This window comes from Columba livia, chromosome 2 (genome assembly GCF_036013475.1).
Source record: "Columba livia isolate bColLiv1 breed racing homer chromosome 2, bColLiv1.pat.W.v2, whole genome shotgun sequence".
Taxonomy (NCBI): domain Eukaryota; kingdom Metazoa; phylum Chordata; class Aves; order Columbiformes; family Columbidae; genus Columba; species Columba livia.
The window spans coordinates 153,000,371-153,018,651 of NC_088603.1; the positions used below are offsets into that span (position 1 = coordinate 153,000,371).

General features: G+C 46.0%; 1 protein-coding gene and 1 long non-coding RNA gene across 3 annotated transcripts in view; one reads left to right on the forward strand and one right to left on the reverse strand.

Annotated features, from left to right (window-relative positions):
- Positions 1–8,324, reverse strand: part of ADCY8 (adenylate cyclase 8) — a 129,568-nt gene extending 121,244 nt beyond the window's left edge. The window contains exon 1 of one of the 2 annotated variants that reach the window (XM_021298860.2): positions 6,254–8,324. In XM_021298860.2, coding sequence (XP_021154535.2) covers positions 6,254–7,183 — 930 coding nt within the window. In that variant the 5' untranslated portion in view covers positions 7,184–8,324. The remainder of the gene's footprint in view (positions 1–6,253) is intronic. The other variant, XM_065054417.1, reaches the window with a different exon arrangement.
- A 185-nt stretch (positions 8,325–8,509) lies between these two features.
- On the forward strand, positions 8,510–17,156 carry LOC135578710 (uncharacterized). The gene is made up of 2 exons (XR_010470808.1): positions 8,510–8,767; positions 11,230–17,156. It is a non-coding gene; the product is annotated as an uncharacterized LOC135578710 (long non-coding RNA).
- The last annotated feature ends 1,125 nt before the right edge of the window (positions 17,157–18,281 follow it).

An 18,281-nucleotide genomic window follows, 5' to 3' on the forward strand; every position in this document is an offset into this window, starting at 1 on the left:
TACTAGAATTTAAGCCAGAAGCCCATGTTGAATGACAGCATGCTTTTACAGTTCCTTACGCAACACGCAGAAAGAATCTCATGTTTCAGATTGAATATAAAATAGCCAGTGTGATGAATGATAAGAGAGCTAGGTAGGAGGGAACCATGAAAGATAGAAAATATGTCTTAAATCTTATTTTTCCTCTGGATTTAGGGATTGATTGTGAACTCTTCCCTCTACATTTGGGCTTCTCAGCCCCAAGCACCCTTCCCCTTCACCCCTAAGGGCACTACCTATATATTTTTGTTCAAAGGCTGACAGAGACTGCCATTGACTTTTAAAATAGCTATAAATCTTCTATATAACAGCTCAATGACTGGAGTCTCACCCTTCCTTCAGTTTCTCCTGTCTCCCTAGGAAATTCCCTCCCTGTAGGCTGTGTTTGCTTTTGAGGAGCTGGAGGGGCAGCAGATAAGGAGGGAGAAGAATTCTCTGTGGAATCTGCACCACACTTCATCTGGTCAGACAGAGAGGACCTGACTGTACAGCCTGCTGGCTGGGATGTGTGCTTAAGGGAATGATTTAATAGCATGATATAAAACACTAAAATGTTCAGCAAGGACACCACCATGGATGAATTCTTTAATCAGTTGGTTAGAGTCAAGATTGTTCTTTCACTCTTTTTTTTTTGGCCCATTGGATCTTAACCTTTTATCTTCCAAAAATAATAGCTGTGCTAGGAATGGGGGAAGGTTTGCTTTGGAAACTCTCTGGTGAGGTAAAAGAGGTGGATTTCAATCCCCTCTGGGGAATAAAAAGGATTTAAACCTCTGTCTGTCACATCCCAGGAACATCTTCATCACCACATTTGTTACACAGAGGAGGAGCATAGTCTCCTTCTCATCTGGCTTTGACATCAGGCAGACACTTTGTAGTACAACTGTAAAATGTGTTCCCACTAGAACAGTGTTTGCATTCTGGCTGGGCTGAGTGGTGACTTTGAGCCACTGAGACCCTTCATGGGATGCTCAGAAACAAAAGTGGAGTTAAGTGCAAGGCAGCTGCACTAAAGAAAATTGATGTTAACAAGACACCTGAAGATATGGGGTTCAAGGCAGCAGCTGAATTAAGATTGTTTGGTTTGGAGTTTCTATCAGCCTAAACATCCCTTTAAACCTTAATTCCTTTCTGTTTACTAAAATTCATCTTTTGCATGAAACACCCTTTGCATGAAGCAACCTAGTTTTTCTTGTGCTTTGCCAGATATTCTGGATTAAGGAAAACAGAGGAAGAAGTCCTTCCACTCCCCAGCTTCTCTGCCCTCTGGAACAAGAAGAATCCATTAAACTGCTCTAGTTTTGCCCTCTTCTATTTCCTGTTCAGATCACATCATTGACAGGGTTGAGAAGTGCAGTAAGAGGATGGACTGGAGATGCTTATCCCCTGCAGTCTTCTGTGCACGCTAATAAGGATCATTCCAGCATGATCTGCTGTTAACTGTCAGCTGTAAGTGTGCTGCTCTGGTGTGATTATTTTGCATTAGATGCTGCTATTTTAGAGCATGTGCGTCTTTCTAGGCCATGAGAAACAACAAGTAAGCAATAAACAAAACCTTAAAAACAACCCAGAACTGTCCTGACAGTAGAAAAAATGTCATATAGATCTAACAAAGTAACTTTCACTGAGAACAAGTGTACTAACTGTTGTAGACTGGAACTCACTGATAATAGCAGGTTTCATTCATGTTTCTGCCATTTTGGAGGAACTCTCTGAAGGCAATTAATCATCAAATTGTAAATATAACTAATGTATTTGCCTTACTTAGCACAACAATGATGCAGCTGCTTCAGAGAAAAGTGTATGCAATTCCAATCTAATTATGCTGTGACCCACTGATACTGGTCAGGTGATATTACAGGATATAAAAAGAAACCAGATCATAATCCAGTCTAAAATCACACAAACAGGTTATAAGTCACAACTGTGGCAGAAGCACTAATAGTAAGTAATGCTATGGAAGCAACCATATGGATAAAAGTGGAGTGTTTGGATACAGATGAAATATGCATATAAAAGCTATCTGTTGCCATTGTATAATTATGCTGATTTATCTCTATAGGTTTTCTTGTGACTTCATGAATCCTGCCTTTTCCTCTACTAGTAGTAAGCCACCCTGAGAGACGGTTTGATGGAAAAAAACAAGGAAGCAAAATCACCGTATTAATTCACAGAATTACCAAAACTTGGAAAGACAGATGCTAAAAGAGGGAAAAGAATGAGTTTCCCTAGTCTTGGTATTACTCGCTTAAAGGTTATTTCTAAAATTATTTTTTAAAGTTTGATTTTATATGCCCAAGTTAGGACTTGATCCTTCAAGGCATCCATTATACAGGTAACTTACAAGAGTGGGCTTACTGACTCCAGTGGAATTTACTCACATGAGGGAAGAGTGCACAGGCAGAGGATTAAAATCCAGAGTGTGTTTGTAGCTTATGTAATTCCAAGACTGTCAAAATTCATTTCTATATTATCATCTGCCTACGTTACATAACACTAAGAAGCCTGAGTTGTTTGTTCCTCCTCATATGCTGGAAAAACATATATGATCTTAGAAATTTTTGATTGTATACCATATTATCACCAAGGAAAAAGTAAGAATGAAAGCAATATAAATGAAGCATACATTTTGGGGAATGTCAGAGGCAAACACCACCCCCCACATGGTACCTAACCAGGCACACAAATCAATGCCCTTGTTTACCAGTAAGATCTTGCATTTCTTATATGTTTCCTGACAGAACATTTAGTGAAGTCAGTATCAGTGTTACCTTTACCTAAACCATGATACCAGGATCTTTTTTCCAGGCTCTCACTTAGCCAAGCAACAACACATTGCTCAGCATTTCAGGCTGGGGTCAGCTGGATTTAAGGGTGGTCATATCTCCCCAGAAGCATCAAGCACTCTGCAGGATTGAAAACAGCTGCAGGATTGAAAACAGTGAGTCTACATTTGTTTTTTTTTGTCTTTGTTGGTATTTTTTTTGTTTTGTTTTGTTTTGTTTTTAAATCTAATTTCAGAGCAGTCTTTCTCCTTCACCTTTACCTAGGATGCTAGTTCAAGTTAATTTTAGAGATGCAAGGGAAGACTAAATCCATGATAATGCATACTTTGTCAACTTCAACAAAAAAGCTGAATCAGGCAGCAGTACTGCACGTCTGTGTTCAGCATTGCTAATGATTTAAACTGCTTGTGAATGTATTTATTAATGAAAACTAAGATTAATTAAGAGATCAAGGGAAAACAGATTCCAGCACTTGATTTTCCTATTGTGTAAACTATTGCAATATTACGAGTTTAGATAGAGTTGTAAATTATTTACACCTGTGTGACTGAGAAGAAAATCAGAACCATTATCCCTGTGGATACTAATGGGTACCGTAATAAACTGACTCCAGGGCAGACAATTCTTTCTGCTCAGAATTGAAATCACTGTTTTCTGTGCATGAAATCCTGGTCTTATAAAAGTCAGTGGAAAACCCATTATCTGTACCATGATCAGAGTTTTACCCACTGTCTTGTTTAGGTCATTTTCGGTTGGTTGGTTTGTGGGGTTTGTTTTTGTTGTTGTTGGGGCTTTTTCATTTGTTTTGGTTGGTTGGTTTAGTTGGTTTTTGTTGTTGCTGTTGTTGTTTTTTTGTTTTTCTGTTTTCATTGTATGCTTTAAGTCCTGGTTTTCATCCAGTGGAAGCAATTCTCTGCATCTTGAGGCACAGCAAGATGGTCACAGGTATTGCTACATAATCAAATAGTTCTTTTAGTTTTGTAAGGCTTTTCTGAAGGGGAGATGCAGCATTCTACCAGGGAAAAGAGAGTGCTTTGTCTGCAAGATCAAGAAATCTGTGTTGTCTCAAAGATTTCCTATATGACCTTGATGACACAGTCATTTAGATTCTTTGCGTTCACCTGCAAAGTAATAGTTATATACTCTTCATCAGCCATAAAAGCTTTCATTCTCTAACACTTGAAAGTGCTCTGCAGTTCTCTGGGAAAAAAAAAAAAAAACAAATAAAAAACAAAACCAAAACCAAAAGTGGTGCAAGAGTACAAAGTAACTGGGTAGGTCTGCACCTCTCCTCAGGCTCCGGGGCCGGCTCCGCCAGAGCAGAGCGGTCGCAGCGCCTGAGGCCGGGAGGCGCAGAGCGGGCGCAGCTCCGTGCGCGGGGGCGCAGCCGTGCGCGGGAGGGGGCGGGCAGGTTCCCAGCGGGGCCGCTGGGGGGCGCCTCGGGGCCGCGCAGCGCCGCGGCGGATTCAGCACCACGGTGGCGGACAGCGCCCGGGCGGCCGCGTTCCGCGACCGCGCACCTGTCCGCGGGATGGGGGAAACAGCGCTGCCTGCGACGGGTTCGAAGCCTCTGTGCGGGAGGCAGAGGGTCTCCGGACCCCTCCGGGCTCCCCCTTGCATGGGGGTGGGAGCAAAGGATGGGGCCGGGAGAAAGGATCCGACTTCCCGAGTTGAAGGGGCCAAAGCGGCACACAATTAGGCGACGTGAAGTGGGCTCTGGGAAGGCGGGAGCCAATGTAACACACCACCGCCATGCGGATCGTGTTAAGGAGATTTATATGTGTAGTTCATGAAGGCAATCATCTGGCTGGTGATGTCTCATTGTGCACTGCTCAAAGGCAGTTCATTCACACAACTGGCAAGGTACTGGGCTGCAAAATGAAGATATTAGTATATCTCCTGAGAAGTGTCTTTGTCAGGAATGTCTGTGAGAAATGTGTGTGTGTATGTGGACCAGCTAAACAGATGTGATACCTGTACATAATGAGATAGCAGCACATTACTCATAGTTCCAGGATAGGTCACAGAAGTAAATTAAAAAATCAGCATAACTCACACAGCTTTTGACCCAGCACTAATATCACCAGCAGCACACGGGAGTGAGACACAGTGCACAGCTGTGGTTCATTCATCAGCATGCTACCACGAACTGGGTAACGACTCTGCGCAGTCTAATTGTCTCACATCCATAGCATTCAGCCAAGCACAACACACTGGGGCAGGTTTTCCCACAACAGGGTGAGCCTGTGAAGTGGGGTCAGGCAACCCACCCCTAACAAGGAGGGAGATGGACAGGGAAGGCAGAGATTTTAGAAAGGCCAGGGTCTGAGGGAGTTAGATGTGTCCCAATGACCATCATCATCAAAACTTCCAGGTGCAAGATCAGTCACTTCACAGCTGTGAATCCTGGCATTCATGTAAACAACATGCCACCAGCACCACATTCCTCTGCACCCTCCCTCCTCTGGGGATTATCTGTCAGCACCTCCACCGCCTTCTCCCTGACTCCTGGAGCAAATTATAATCTGCTGTAAAATATTGGCACCACAAAGCTGTGACAATTTGGGAAGGGGGGGGAAAGGGAGGAGCAAGAATCTCCAGGATTACCTTTCCGTAGAAAGGAAATGTTATCTTGCCTTGCAGGGATATAGGGAGTTTGGTGCATTCTCACTTTTGTGTGGAAGAAGCCAGGTGAATGTGAAGTTGGATTAGTCTGGTCAGGTTAGTTTTTAACTCCTGAGACCCATATCTTTCCTGGTGCCTCTCAGCAGTTTACGCTGCACCACCACTCCCACATGTAACCAGCACTCTGTCCTAGACATCACTTGTAAGGATGCAGCACGACAACTTTTGCCCCCTAATCACCAGCAGAAAAGGCTTCTTGGTGCCCTCCAAAGACAGGCTAAAACCTCTCTCCAAACCTCCAATGGAAACTTTCCCCTGATTTCACTGAGACATTGCTTTTGGTATGTTTTGCTCCTGTTTTCCCATAGCCCAGATCAAGCTGTGCTGCACGTGGGAAAACACCAGTCCTCCCAGCAGATTGAGAGTTAAAAGGCATGAACAAGTAAAATGAGAGATGAACAGAGGGAGAGTTTGGACAAGCCGAGTCATATCATGCCATGGACTACTGCTGGAAATAAGGGAGAGTAATGATAAATGACACATCCTCCCCACTTGCCACAGGATCTCCCATCCTCAAAGCTATTCTAGGGGACAACAGTGAGTGAATGTACAATGAGAGGGACACGAAGTGTCCCTATCCTCAGCTTGAAGGGGCTGGGAGTAAGGAGCAGGAGAGGAGAAGGTTGCATTTTGCCTATGGTGTCCCCACCAAGTAACCAACTTCTGAGCACCTGACTAAAAGGAAGAGGATCTCTTGGGACACCCCACACCTCCTTTCACCCAGAGTGATGGGGAAACAGTACCTGGTTAAGGGAAGTCACAGCCAACCTGGGGATAACCAGCTGCATGATGAGCTGCAGGACAGAGGTCACCAGCCCAGCCAGGATAGCCCAGGTGAGTGGCAGCGGGAGCATGCTGTAGGTTGCAAAAAGCGTGAAGAGCACATAGCCAATGCCGTCCCCAAGGAGGCCACAGCCCAGGCCAGCCGCCAGGATCTGCGTGGCCATGGCCACCCAAGTGACCACACCGCTGTACTGCAGGTAGGTGTATGAGGTCGTGTCCTTCCTGACCACCACTAAGGCACAGATTACCACTTCGATGCCAGTGAAGAAGCCTAAGAGAATGCCCTTAATGGGGTCCATGGGAGCAGAGGCCAGAGTCAGGTGAAGGAACAGCAGGGTCAGCTTGGTCAGCACGTCCAGGATGTTCACGACCACCTCGGATTTGCGTCGCTGGCCCAAGAAGTAGCGCTGGTAAAGGCGCTCCAAGTCCCGTGACTTAAAGGAGTTGCGGAGAGTAGGGAAGATCACCCCACGGTACGTATAGCCCCAGTTGAGGAAGAAGTCGGAGTTGCTGGGGGCACAGTCCAGGGGCAGGAAGCCCAAGTCCCCACTGCTGCTCGTGCCCTCCGGGAAGACTTTGGTGCCTCCGTTGTTGTGGCGGTCACTGCCCAAACTCCGGCCGGCCGACTGTCGCCGGAGGTGGTGGTGGTGCGGCGGGTGGGGGTGGTGGTTGGGGCAGCAGGTCTCCTCGGAGCTGAAGCCCTTGCCCCCACCGCCGCTGCTGCTGCCGCCGCTGCTGCTGCTGTGCTCCTGGATGAAGCGCTGCTCGGTGATGTGGCGCACGGCTGTCTGCCACAGCAGGCGCTGGGGTCTGCCGCTGCCGGGGGGGGTCCTGTTGATGGTGTAAAGTTCATCGCTGTCGCTCAGGCACCGCACCTCCGAGAGCTCCATGGCGGTGACTGGCGGGGGGCAGAACACTGGCGGGCGGGGGAGGGGGGGGACTGTCTTTGGGGAGGGGAGCAGGGGGAGGGATGGAGCGGCAGGAGAGGAGGGAGGGGATGGAGAAGGGTGGGTGACGGCGGCGGGTTGGCGGTGTGGGGATCACATTTATAGGCAGGTCCCTGGGTCCGATGGTTTGGCTGGCGGCGAGGTCGGTTTGCCGCTGGGGTCCGTGGGACGGCCGCACCGGCTCAGCTCAAGCTACCCTCGCACCGCGCCCGCGCCCGCTCCCGCGGCGCCTCGCGGAGCCGCATCCCGCGGAGCCCGGCTGCGGTGCATCCCCGGTGCTCCGGCAGGCTGGGTGCGCGCCCTCCTCGGGGCGGTGAGCAGGGAGGGAGCCGAGCCGCGCGTCCGGACAGGAGAAGGGAGGAGCGCAGCATCTACGGGCGCAGTCCCGCTGCCCGGCGGGCGATCCTCGCCCCCATCCGGAGGCGAGGGGCGCGGAGAGGTGGGGGGAGCCGCCTTGCAGGGCCGTTCACAGAGGGCAGCTCCTCTCTCCGGGGATCCCGTGGCTTCGCTCCGAGGTCTGATGCCTGGGAGTTGCTGTAATTCCCGAGGCTGCGATCAGCGGGAGCCCTGAGAGCTGGGACGGAAGGGGAGAGGCAGCCGGGTCGCGGGCATCCTCGGTCACGGCGCCGGAGCCGCCGGCCGGGGGTTGCCCGCCCGCATCCCCCCGGCGGCGGGACATGCCCTGGCTCACGGGGCGCCTCTGCCCGGGGGAGGCTCGGGGCTGCCATCCATCGCAGACGCTCGGCTTGCTTGGTAAAGAGAAAAAGGGAGGGAAAGAAAGAAAGGGAAAAATTAAAAAAAAAAAAGGAAAAAAAAGTCCCACGGAAAAAAACAAGCCTAAAAAAGCGAAAGCGCAGGGAACGAAAATCCTGCCCTAAACTCAGAGCTCTGGGAAGACCGCTGGGAGCATCCCAACTTCTCCGTGGGTCAGGGCAGGGAGGGCTCCGGCCCTGTGGCTTCTCCCGGCAGCAAGGAGGAGGAGCGGGAGGAAGGGGCGAGGGGCAGGCGGCTGCAGGGCTGCGGGGAGCCGGCGGTGGGAGCTGCCCCAGGAGCGGCGGGGACCAGCACGGCGGAGCCGCCGCCGCCGGAGTGATGCTGCGGGCGGGCGGCCCGGGAGGAGGCAGAGCCCGGCGCGGTCAGCTGATGCCCACGACGTCGGCGGGGCTGCCCGCAACCCCCCTGCCCGGTTAAAGCAGCCGCAGCCGCGGCGCCGGGAGGGGAACAGAGAGCGGCGGCTCAGGGCGGGGCCGGGACAGGCTCTCTGGTCCCAGGAGGTTGCTCTGCTTGTCACTTCGGTTTCTCCAAGCTGCGCTTCTGTAGGTGCCACGGACTGTCCCGCTGCGCCTAGCAGTTCGTCCATCTGTCATGTCAAGTGAGACCTGATGCTGAAGTCTGGCATCTCTCTGCCTGAGGACAAGGCAGAGCCGCCACAGGCCTTGCTGGGGAGGCAGCGTTCCTGCCCAGCATGGGGGAGCCTTGGGAACCAAGTCCACCTCTTCACAGGAGAGCTCAGACCCTCTGAGAAAGGTGCTGTGTATTTGATTGCTCCTACCCTGTCAGCATTTATATTAAAGCCATTGAATGAAGAACAGAAACCATCCTGTGTACAGATACTATAGTTAGAGCTATTTCTCACTCCCCCATGTTAGCAGATGAAATTGTCCCTGCTTGTGGAATCTGTCCGTGCTAGCAAACCTGGGTGCTTTGTGCACAGTGGCACAGACTGGAGAAAAGGGGTAGGATGTATCTGTCTTTACCTGTCCCGCCCCTCCCCTGTCCAGAATCAACCTTAAAGTGGGTGAAAGGCAGTTTTGGAGCTGAAACCCTCTCACTAGAAGCAGCTGAAACAGAAATTGTCTATACGTTAGACTGTTGCAAACCAAGGGAGAGGTGTTTTCTTTGTATTTCAAAAGACAAGAGTGAAGTCTGCTGAATTCCTTCAGATAAATGTGCAGCTGCCTTTGGTCAGCAGTGAGGATGTGTGTGTGGACAGAGGCACTGCCTGAAAGGGAGCTGTGCTACCCCATTCAGAGCTCTGGCTTCTATTGAGAGACCAGATGCTTGGACATGGCATGTGATGTCTGACCTTCATCAGGCCTGAGCCTTCATGAGCACTCCTCTGACTGCCATTATTTAATTCAACTTTTATTATTATTGTAAGGAAAGCAAGGAGATTTCGGAAGGATTTCACTGATTGTTTCAGTATTTGCTCTACAATGGATTTGGGAACTGCAGCCAAGCTTGTGTCCCATGTGTGAAGCAGGTTTTGTACAAATATAAGCAGAGGAAATTCTTGTTCTTGATAGCCCAGATAAGGAATGAGTGGTGCTTTTGTGAACAGGGATGGGTCTTTCCTGTGGTTCAGCCTGACCTTCCTAATCTGGAAAGGGTTAATACTAGTTTCACAATAATAATAGAGACACACATCCTTGCTCCTAGATAAATCTCATGGAAATTGCAGCACTACTTGAAGATTAAAATGTTGCTATAAGTGGGGAAGTTTTATACAAAGACTTGCATATTTCTTTTATAAAATAAATTATAATTATTTGTGGTATTCACAGTATCACAGTATCACAGTATGTTTGGGATTGGAAGGGACCTCAAAAGACCATCTAGTCCAATCCCCCTGCTGGAGCAGGAATGCCTAGGTGAGGTCGCACAGGAACGTGTCCAGGCGGGTTTTGAATGTCTCCAGAGAAGGAGACTCCACAACCTCCCTGAGCAGCCTGTTCCAGTGTCTGTCACCCTTACTGAGAAGAAGTTTTTTCTCAAATTTAAGTGGAACCTCTTGTGTTCCAGCTTGATCCCATTACCCCTTGTCCTATCATTGTTTGCCACTGAGAAGAGCCTGGCTCCATCCACATGGCACTCACCCTTTATATATTTATAAACATTAATGAGGTCCCCTCTTAGTCTCCTCTTCTCCAAACTAAAGAGACCCAGCTCCCTCAGCCTTTCTTCATAAGGGAGGTGCTCCACTCCCTTAATCATCTTTGTTGCCCTACGCTGGACCCTCTCCAGCAGTTCCCTGTCCTTCTGTAACTGAGGGGCCCAGAACTGGACACAATATTCCAGATGTGGTCTCACCAGGGCGGAGGAGAGGGGAAGGAGAACCTCTCTCGATCTGCTAACCATCCCCCTTCTAATACACCCCAGGGTGCCATTGGCCTTCCTGGCCACAAGGGCACAGTGCTGGCTTATGGTCATCCTGTTGTCCACCAGGACCCCCAGGTCCCTTTCCCCTACACAGGTCTCTAATATGTAATTTCCCAACCTATACTGGAACCTGGGGTTGTTCCTGCCCAGATGCAGGACTCTACACTTTCCCTTGTTAAATTTCATTAGGTTATTCCCCGCCCAACTCTCCAGCCTGTCCAGGTCCCGCTGGATAGCAGCACAGCCTTCTGGCGTGTCAGCCACTCCTCCCGGCTTAGAGTCATCAGCAAACTTGCTGATAGTACACTCTATTCCCTCGTCCAAATCGTTAATGAATATATTGAATAATATTGGCCCCAGTACTGACCCCTGAGGCACTCCACTAGATACTGGCCTCCAACTAGACTCTGCACCATTGACTACCACTCTCTGGCTTCTCTCCTTAAGCCAGTTTGCAACCCACCTCGCTACTCTATTGTCTAGATCACACCTCCTCAACTTAGCTGTGAGGATGCTGTGGGAGACCGTGTCAAAGGCTTTACTGAAGTCAAGGTAGACCACATCCACCGCTCTGCCATCATCCATCCACCTTGTTACATTCTCATAAAAGGCTATGAGGTTGGTCAAGCATGACTTACCCTTGGTAAAGCCATGCTGACTGCCCCTAATAACCCTCTTATCCTTGATATGCCTTGAGATGGCACCAAGGATAAGCTGTTCCATTACTTTCCCAGGGACAGAGGTGAGGCTGACCGGTCTATAATTACCCGGGACCTCCTTCTTGCCCTTTTTGAAGACTGGAGTGACATTTGCGTTCCTCCAATCCTCAGGCACCTCTCCCATTTCCCAAGACTTGGCAAAGATGATGGAGAGTGGTCCAGCAATGACTTCAGCCAGCTCCCTCAGCACCTGTGGATGCATCCCATCTGGACCCATTTATTTATGGATGTCCAGACTATTTAATTGCTCCCTAACCTAGTCCTCATCAACTAAAGCAAACTCTTCCATTGACCTGGCTTCATCCGGGGTCTACTTGCTATTCTGTTCCTGCCACACAAGATGCTGAACTCCACCATCTCGTGGTCACTGCAACTCAGGCAGCCCTCAACCTTTACTGCTTCGACCAGACCCTCCTTGTTAGTGAGGATGAGATCCAGCAGTGCACCTCTCCTAGTCGGCTCCTCCACCATCTGCATGAGGAAGTTATCATCAATGCACTGGAGGAACCTCCTGGATTGTGGCTGGCTGGCTGAATGGTCCTTCCAGCAAACATCAGGGAAGTTAAAATCACCCGCAACAACCAGGGCCTGTGACTGTGACTCTCAACTGCCCATAGAAGGCCTCATCAACTTCCTCAGCCTGATCTGGTGGCCTGTAACAGACACCCACAACAGTGTCACCCCTACCAGCCTGCCCCTTGATCCTGACCCATACACTCTCAACTCGCTCGTCATCCACTCCTGGGCAGAATTTAGTACATTGTAGTTACTCTCTCACGTAGAGAGCAACTCCAGCACCACGCCTGGCTGGCCTGTCTTTCCTGAAAAAGGCATAGCCATCCATGACCACATTCCAGTCATGTGAACTGTCCCACCATGTTTCTGTAATTGCCACCAGATCATAATCTCCCAGCCGAACACAGGATTCTAACTCCTCCTGCTTATTACCCCAGAGCACAGCAAGAAAGCATCTTGCTCATTCAGATTGCTAAACACAGGTCATACTAAATCAGAGGGAAATGAGACAATATATAATGCAGTTTAAGAAGATACTAATTCAAAAGAGATAAGATGAAGTCAAGATAGGAAGCTCTCAGTCCTCTAATGTTGCTGTAATCATTGAATCACAGTGCTGGAAGGGTCCTTGGGCCTCACGGCAGAGTGAGCTCCACCTTCACCACTGTTGCTGTGATGAAGGTCCTGTACCTCTCCAGGCAGCCTATTTCTATGCTTCTCCATCCTTATAATTTTCATACCTAACCTGAATTTTCCTTGCAGCATTCACTAAGCATATCCCTTCTTGTCCTGTTCACCATGGACAGGGAGAACAGATTCTCTTGGCAGTAGTCTATTCATATTTAATGAATGTCTCTTCCATCTGTTCCTCCTTCCCTTCTCATTTCCTAGGCTAAACAACCTAATTTCTGTCATTTTTTCCCCCATAGGTCACATTTTCTCAGTCTCTGATTGCTCTTTTTGTTTTGTTCTGGATTCTGTACACTTGTTTCATGTTTTATTTTCTTCTTTTTTTTTTTTTTTTTTTCCCTCTCTGTGAGATGCTCACAACCCAACTCAGTTCTACAGTGGAAAGATTACTAACTGTGTCTTATGATCTGCACTCCTATTTATACATCCCGTGAGATGTCTGCCTTCCTTCCATCACAGGCATATCCACAACTGATGACCTACTGAAACTTCTTTGCTGTCCTCAAGGCCTGGGCAGGTGTTATTTGCTCCATATGTGCATAACAGCCTACATAAAGTATCTTGCATTTGGCCTCACTAAAAGGCACAGTAGTTTTTCCATCTTGTACACCCAACTTTCTTAGAACATGATGAATACTAAACTTGCCCTCCTCCATGCCAGCGGTCGTCCCCAGCCTCTTTGCCATCCATGTGTTTGGTGAGCCTACTCTCTCTTCAGTGGTGATGGCAAAGTAGTGCAGCCTAGTTCGCACGTAAGTTCATAGAATCATAGAATGTCCTGGGTTGGAAGGGACCCACAAGGATCATCGAGTCCAACTCCTCTCCCTGCATATGACAACCCCACAGTTCATACCATGTGGCTGAGGGTGTTGTCCAGTCTCTTCTTGAACACTGTCAGGCTTGGGGCTGTGACACCTCCCTGGGGAGCCTGTTTCAGTGTCCAGCACCCTCTGGGTGAAGAACCTTTTCCTAATGTCCGCTGGCACATCTTCCTACCATTCCCTTGGGTTCTATCACTGGTCGTCACAGAGAAGAGATTGGCATCTACCCTTCCTTCTTCCCTTGTGAGGAAATTGTAGACTGTGATGAGGTCTCCCCTCAGTCTCCTCCAAGCTGAACAGACCTAGTCACTATAGCTGCTCTTCATACATCTTCCCATCACCAACTTTGTGGCCCTCTTCTGACTAACTTTGTCTCCCTCATGAGGGAGAGCAAGCAGGGAAGGCACCTCTTTGAAGGAGGGGCATCCCACTGTCTGAGTGGGAGACTTATACATATGGGTACTTATACACTTATTTTAAGTTCCCACATCGGTCATATGTCAAATTTAAAAAAAAAAAAAAAACAACAAACAAACCATAACACAAAATGAAGTCCAGGTTTATTATCCATTACTAAAAACCTTGTCATTTTTTGTATTGGGTTTTTGTGGCTTTTGGTAGTGTGGTGACTTTTGTGGGAAGCTACTAGAAGCTTCCTCTAAGTTTGATCAAGCCAAAGCCAGCCAGCTCCAAGATGGACCCACCAATGGCCAAAGCTGAGCCAATGGGGGTAGCACCTCTGTGATAGCAAATTTAAGAGGAAAAAGTTGCTGCACAACTGCAACACGAGTTGGAGAGAGGAGCGAGAATATGTGAGAGAAACTGCCTGGCAGACACCAAGGTCAGTGAAGAAGGAGGAGGGGGTGTTCTCAACCTCAGAAGCAGTGGACATCTTTGTGCAAGGCTGCCAAGGGAGGACAAGATCTTTCTGAGTGTAGAGACCCACTGCAGCAATGCTCTGCGCTCTGCAGAGCAAGGAGAAACACCAAGCACTGTGAGGAGCCGAAGAGCAATGAGGCTGCCCAAGCCCTGGTTGCCACTGAAGGGTGAATGAGTTGGGGGTCCAACAAAGTAATTTCACACATACCTCCTAGTCCTGTGGGTCCTGATAGGGCTCAGTTGACCCTAGATTAATACTGTGCATTTTTCAATCTTTGTTGCTATTGGATTGTTTTTTTAATAGAGCTAAATGACTTGGCAGTGTCACAAAATCACTAAAAGCCATTTAAAAATAATACTGTCACTAGAAGGCTTTTGAAGGATGAAATTAAGCAGAATTCATTCCTCTTCTGTCACCTGAAAGTTTATGTCACACTCCTCCTTCCCCCTCTCTACCCACAGAAGTAACATTTATGTACAGTTTAATGTTATGATATTTTATCATGCAAATAATGATCTCATTCACCATGGTGGGACTATTTATGTCCTCAGGATTGTAAACCTGTTACTGTGCTCTGCCAAGCACTCCAGGGTTGTCCAGTAAAGGTAGCCTCAATATCTAACTCATTCTGAAGGAATGCTTGTGCTACTATAGATCATCTTTATTTAAATACAGATTTCACAGAATTATTTAAAAAAGGAAAAATCAGCATATAGTCTGTCTATCCCTTCATACACACATGAAATGTGAATCTTCAGGAATGATGGAAATGACAGAACATGAGCAAATTAGCTTTCATTCCCCCATGCATATTTTGGTTCTTTTGTTTTCCCGTAACTTTAGACATTCTAATAATAATGGAAAAAAGGAACTTCTGCTATTGATCAAGTGTCCTTTTTTTGAAACCTATCTATCATTTTTCTCAAATGAATGTGTATCTTGGTATGATGTCTGCATGAAAGTAAGCAAAGAGCATAAGAGAATGGATTAAAAACTGTAACACTAGCTAGTAAAAGCACTCAGACTGATTAATGAAAGTCATGGTAAAAGGAAAGTAAGGTTTCATGGACTGAAAGATCAAAGAGAATGAGGATGAGGACACATAGTTTAACAGATGATGGAAAAAATAAATCAACATTTGCTGGGGTTTGCAGTTGGTTTTTCTCAGTAAAGTGAAAAGATCAATGGAATATTTTAAAGTTTGTAGGCAGTGAAGTTAAGCTATTGCATACCTTAATGATGCTATATCACAAGGGAAAGAAATGGAAAAAGAAAGGAAAAAAAAGAATGAAAACAAGAAAGAAAGGTCAGTTATATTATAAAGAGGTGGTAAGTAATGTCAATTTAAATGTCTATATTTTAAAATAGCATTTTTATTTTTTTTAAACTTTTTTTTTTTTTTAATTTTCACTTTCAGTTTTTCTTTGTTTTCTGTGCACGCAAAACTTTTCCATGTTGTGAAGCTAAAGTCCCCTTGTATGAAGATGAATTCATTATTCTCTCTCCCTCCCTTCACAGGTACACATACTCACATAAAAGGGTGTAAAGATGGTCATGTGGATTTTATGGAGGGAGATAAGTGGCTGGAAATTAATAATTCACCTTTTAACACATGGGTGGAGCTGTGTTTTCCCCCTTTCTCTTCCAGGTCTTCTTCCTTATCCTCTCAGACATCACTCCAGTTTTTAAAATGAATTAACAGCTGTGACCATTGCATTTCTTTTACTTATGACTTTGTGGGCACTCGTACTGACCAGGAATATATTAGTTGGACTGGTTTGTACTGAAAAATATTGGTTTGTCTATTCACTCAATTGTTGCAGTTTCCCTGAAAATTAACCTTCAGAAAGACATTAATATGATGGAAATTTTCAACTCCTAGGAAAAAAACAAACAAACAAAACATGAAAAACAAAAAAATCCCCAACATTTTAAAAAACAGTGAATTTAAGGTTTTCATTTTCAAATATTTCTTTCAAATTTTCTTTGTGGATTACAAGCTTTTTTTTCAGAATCATAGATGAAATGTGATGGAGCTCTTAAAGCAAAGAAGATTGATTAGAAAATGAGACAATTCTTCTTTGGGAAATGAGGGTCTTTATCCTAATTCAAAATCAAATATGATTTCAATAATTTAAAAAAAGACTTCCCAAAACAAAGCTTTTTTTGGGGATCTCCAAGTGACCCAGATGTTTCTCTCCACCCTTTTACCCTCTTTCAACCAGGTTTCAGGGAGTAGCTCTCTCTTTCCTCTTCTCTCTCCTCTACACACTCCATCATTCTCCTGTAATGCTGTTAATGCTGGTGAATCCTTGAGGCACCCACATTGCTGAATGAATAATACTTTTTACAAAGCAGTGGATAGTTCTTGATGCTTTATGGGATTCCTTTGAAGAAGAGATTTATTCTTCTTTTAATATAAAAGACCTTTGACTTGCATGTTAATTGCAACAAAAGTTAAAAGGAAATGAGCTATTAAATTCACCTCTCAATGCACTACAAGTGAAATTTTCATAATCTACAACAGGCAGACTATTCACAAGCATTTTATTATTGATTTACTATCTGAAGCAGCAAGTGGTAGGAACGAAGGCCTTATGAGTGAAGTTACAATTGAAACTAATACTAGAAAGAAGACCTGAATTTAAGACACTCAAAAGAAGCTAAAAACCTCCAAAAGCACACGTAAGGCTATTCTGCATAACTTTTTCACTTGGAATAATAATCCTTAGCTCTATGTAGAGGTTTTCACAAGCAGATCTCAAAGTGTTTTTCTTGTTACAGGATGGAGATGTTTCCTGTGGATGTATACAATAAATCTAATTAGACTGCAAATAGAAAGCCATTATATTGTATGAGATTTTAAATCTATTCAGATAAGTATCCTGCCGTTACGGCAGCAAGACATATCCTAAGAGGAAATCCCCCTGTCAGACAGATCAAAGAGAGGAAAGTCTGGTAGGGTTGTGTATGCATGTGGTTATGTGCGTATATTAAACCTTGGAAAAGGAACAAACCTAGAAACATTCATGTTTCCAAGGGAAAGGAAATTCCTTTTTGTTTCTTCTCCTTCTTCTTCTGTCTGGGGGAAAATAATTCTGTTCAATTTTTAAATAAAATATGAAGCCAGATTTTCATCTCATGGGAACTCATTTCTTTGCAGCCCTGTTGCTTTCAGAATCAGGGAACCTGGAAGCCTTGGGACTGTGGTTACACTTCCCTGCTTACAGGGATGCTGGGGTTGCAAGGATGGTAAGAGCTACAGAAATATCCGGAGTCTGGGCCAAAAAAGACTTGCACTATGTCAGCTGCAGAGACCGAGCTCTGTTCTCAAGCAGCTCTTTACAGAGCTGACAGGATACCCAGCAGGTTTTTGCAAGTACCTGGAGTATGTTTCTGAAACATTGCTTCATCAGATGCTTTGCATATGCAAATGTGTAGGACTCTGTGTTTTGCTGGTCTGCAGATAAGCACAAGGTTTGATTCAGCTGGATTCCTAGGCAGTACTTTTCCCCAGCTATAAAACTCTTGCCCCCTCCAACTCCCTTATCCTCCATATGAAGATTTCTTCCATTAGAAAATTGAGAGAATGTAAAATAACCTTTTAAGTGACTCGTCGTACCACAGCTCTGATGCCTGGTGTGCTGATATTAACAGTGATTTATTTCAAACTGAGCTCCCATCATAACTGAAGCATGTTAATCTGCTCATTGCCAGTCAAGCTGGGTAGGTGTTCTTAGACAAAATGTTTAGGAGGAATCGTTGACTCATAGCAATCTTTAGTCATTCTCTGAAATGATACTATTAATGTGTGTGCGATCAGCAGAGTACTTGTTTCTCCATGCTATTATCTTGTTTTAACATTCAGTAACATCTTCCTTGGCATAGGGGGAGGATAACAGATTCATGTTTGAGCAATCTATTTGATATTGCATTTCTCTAAATCACCAAAACCTGTCATTTTCTAGTGTTGTAGGATTTGCAGTAGCAGATTAAATCTGGTCTCCTTTTGATAGCAATGGCAGGTTGTTGGTGCTACAGAAGAAGATTTAAAATTGGCCTGTAGGTGGTCTACCCTACACATGAGATTAATCTGATTTTCTCTTACAAGACTAGAAAAGGTAATGTCAGCCTTAAAGGCTGTATGTACTCTAGTTTCAACATTATGATGTTACTAAGAGCCAAGGAGAATATCATCTCATTGCCAGGTAACACAGCAATGTATAAAACACCCAAAAGCCTTTTCTAGGAAACAG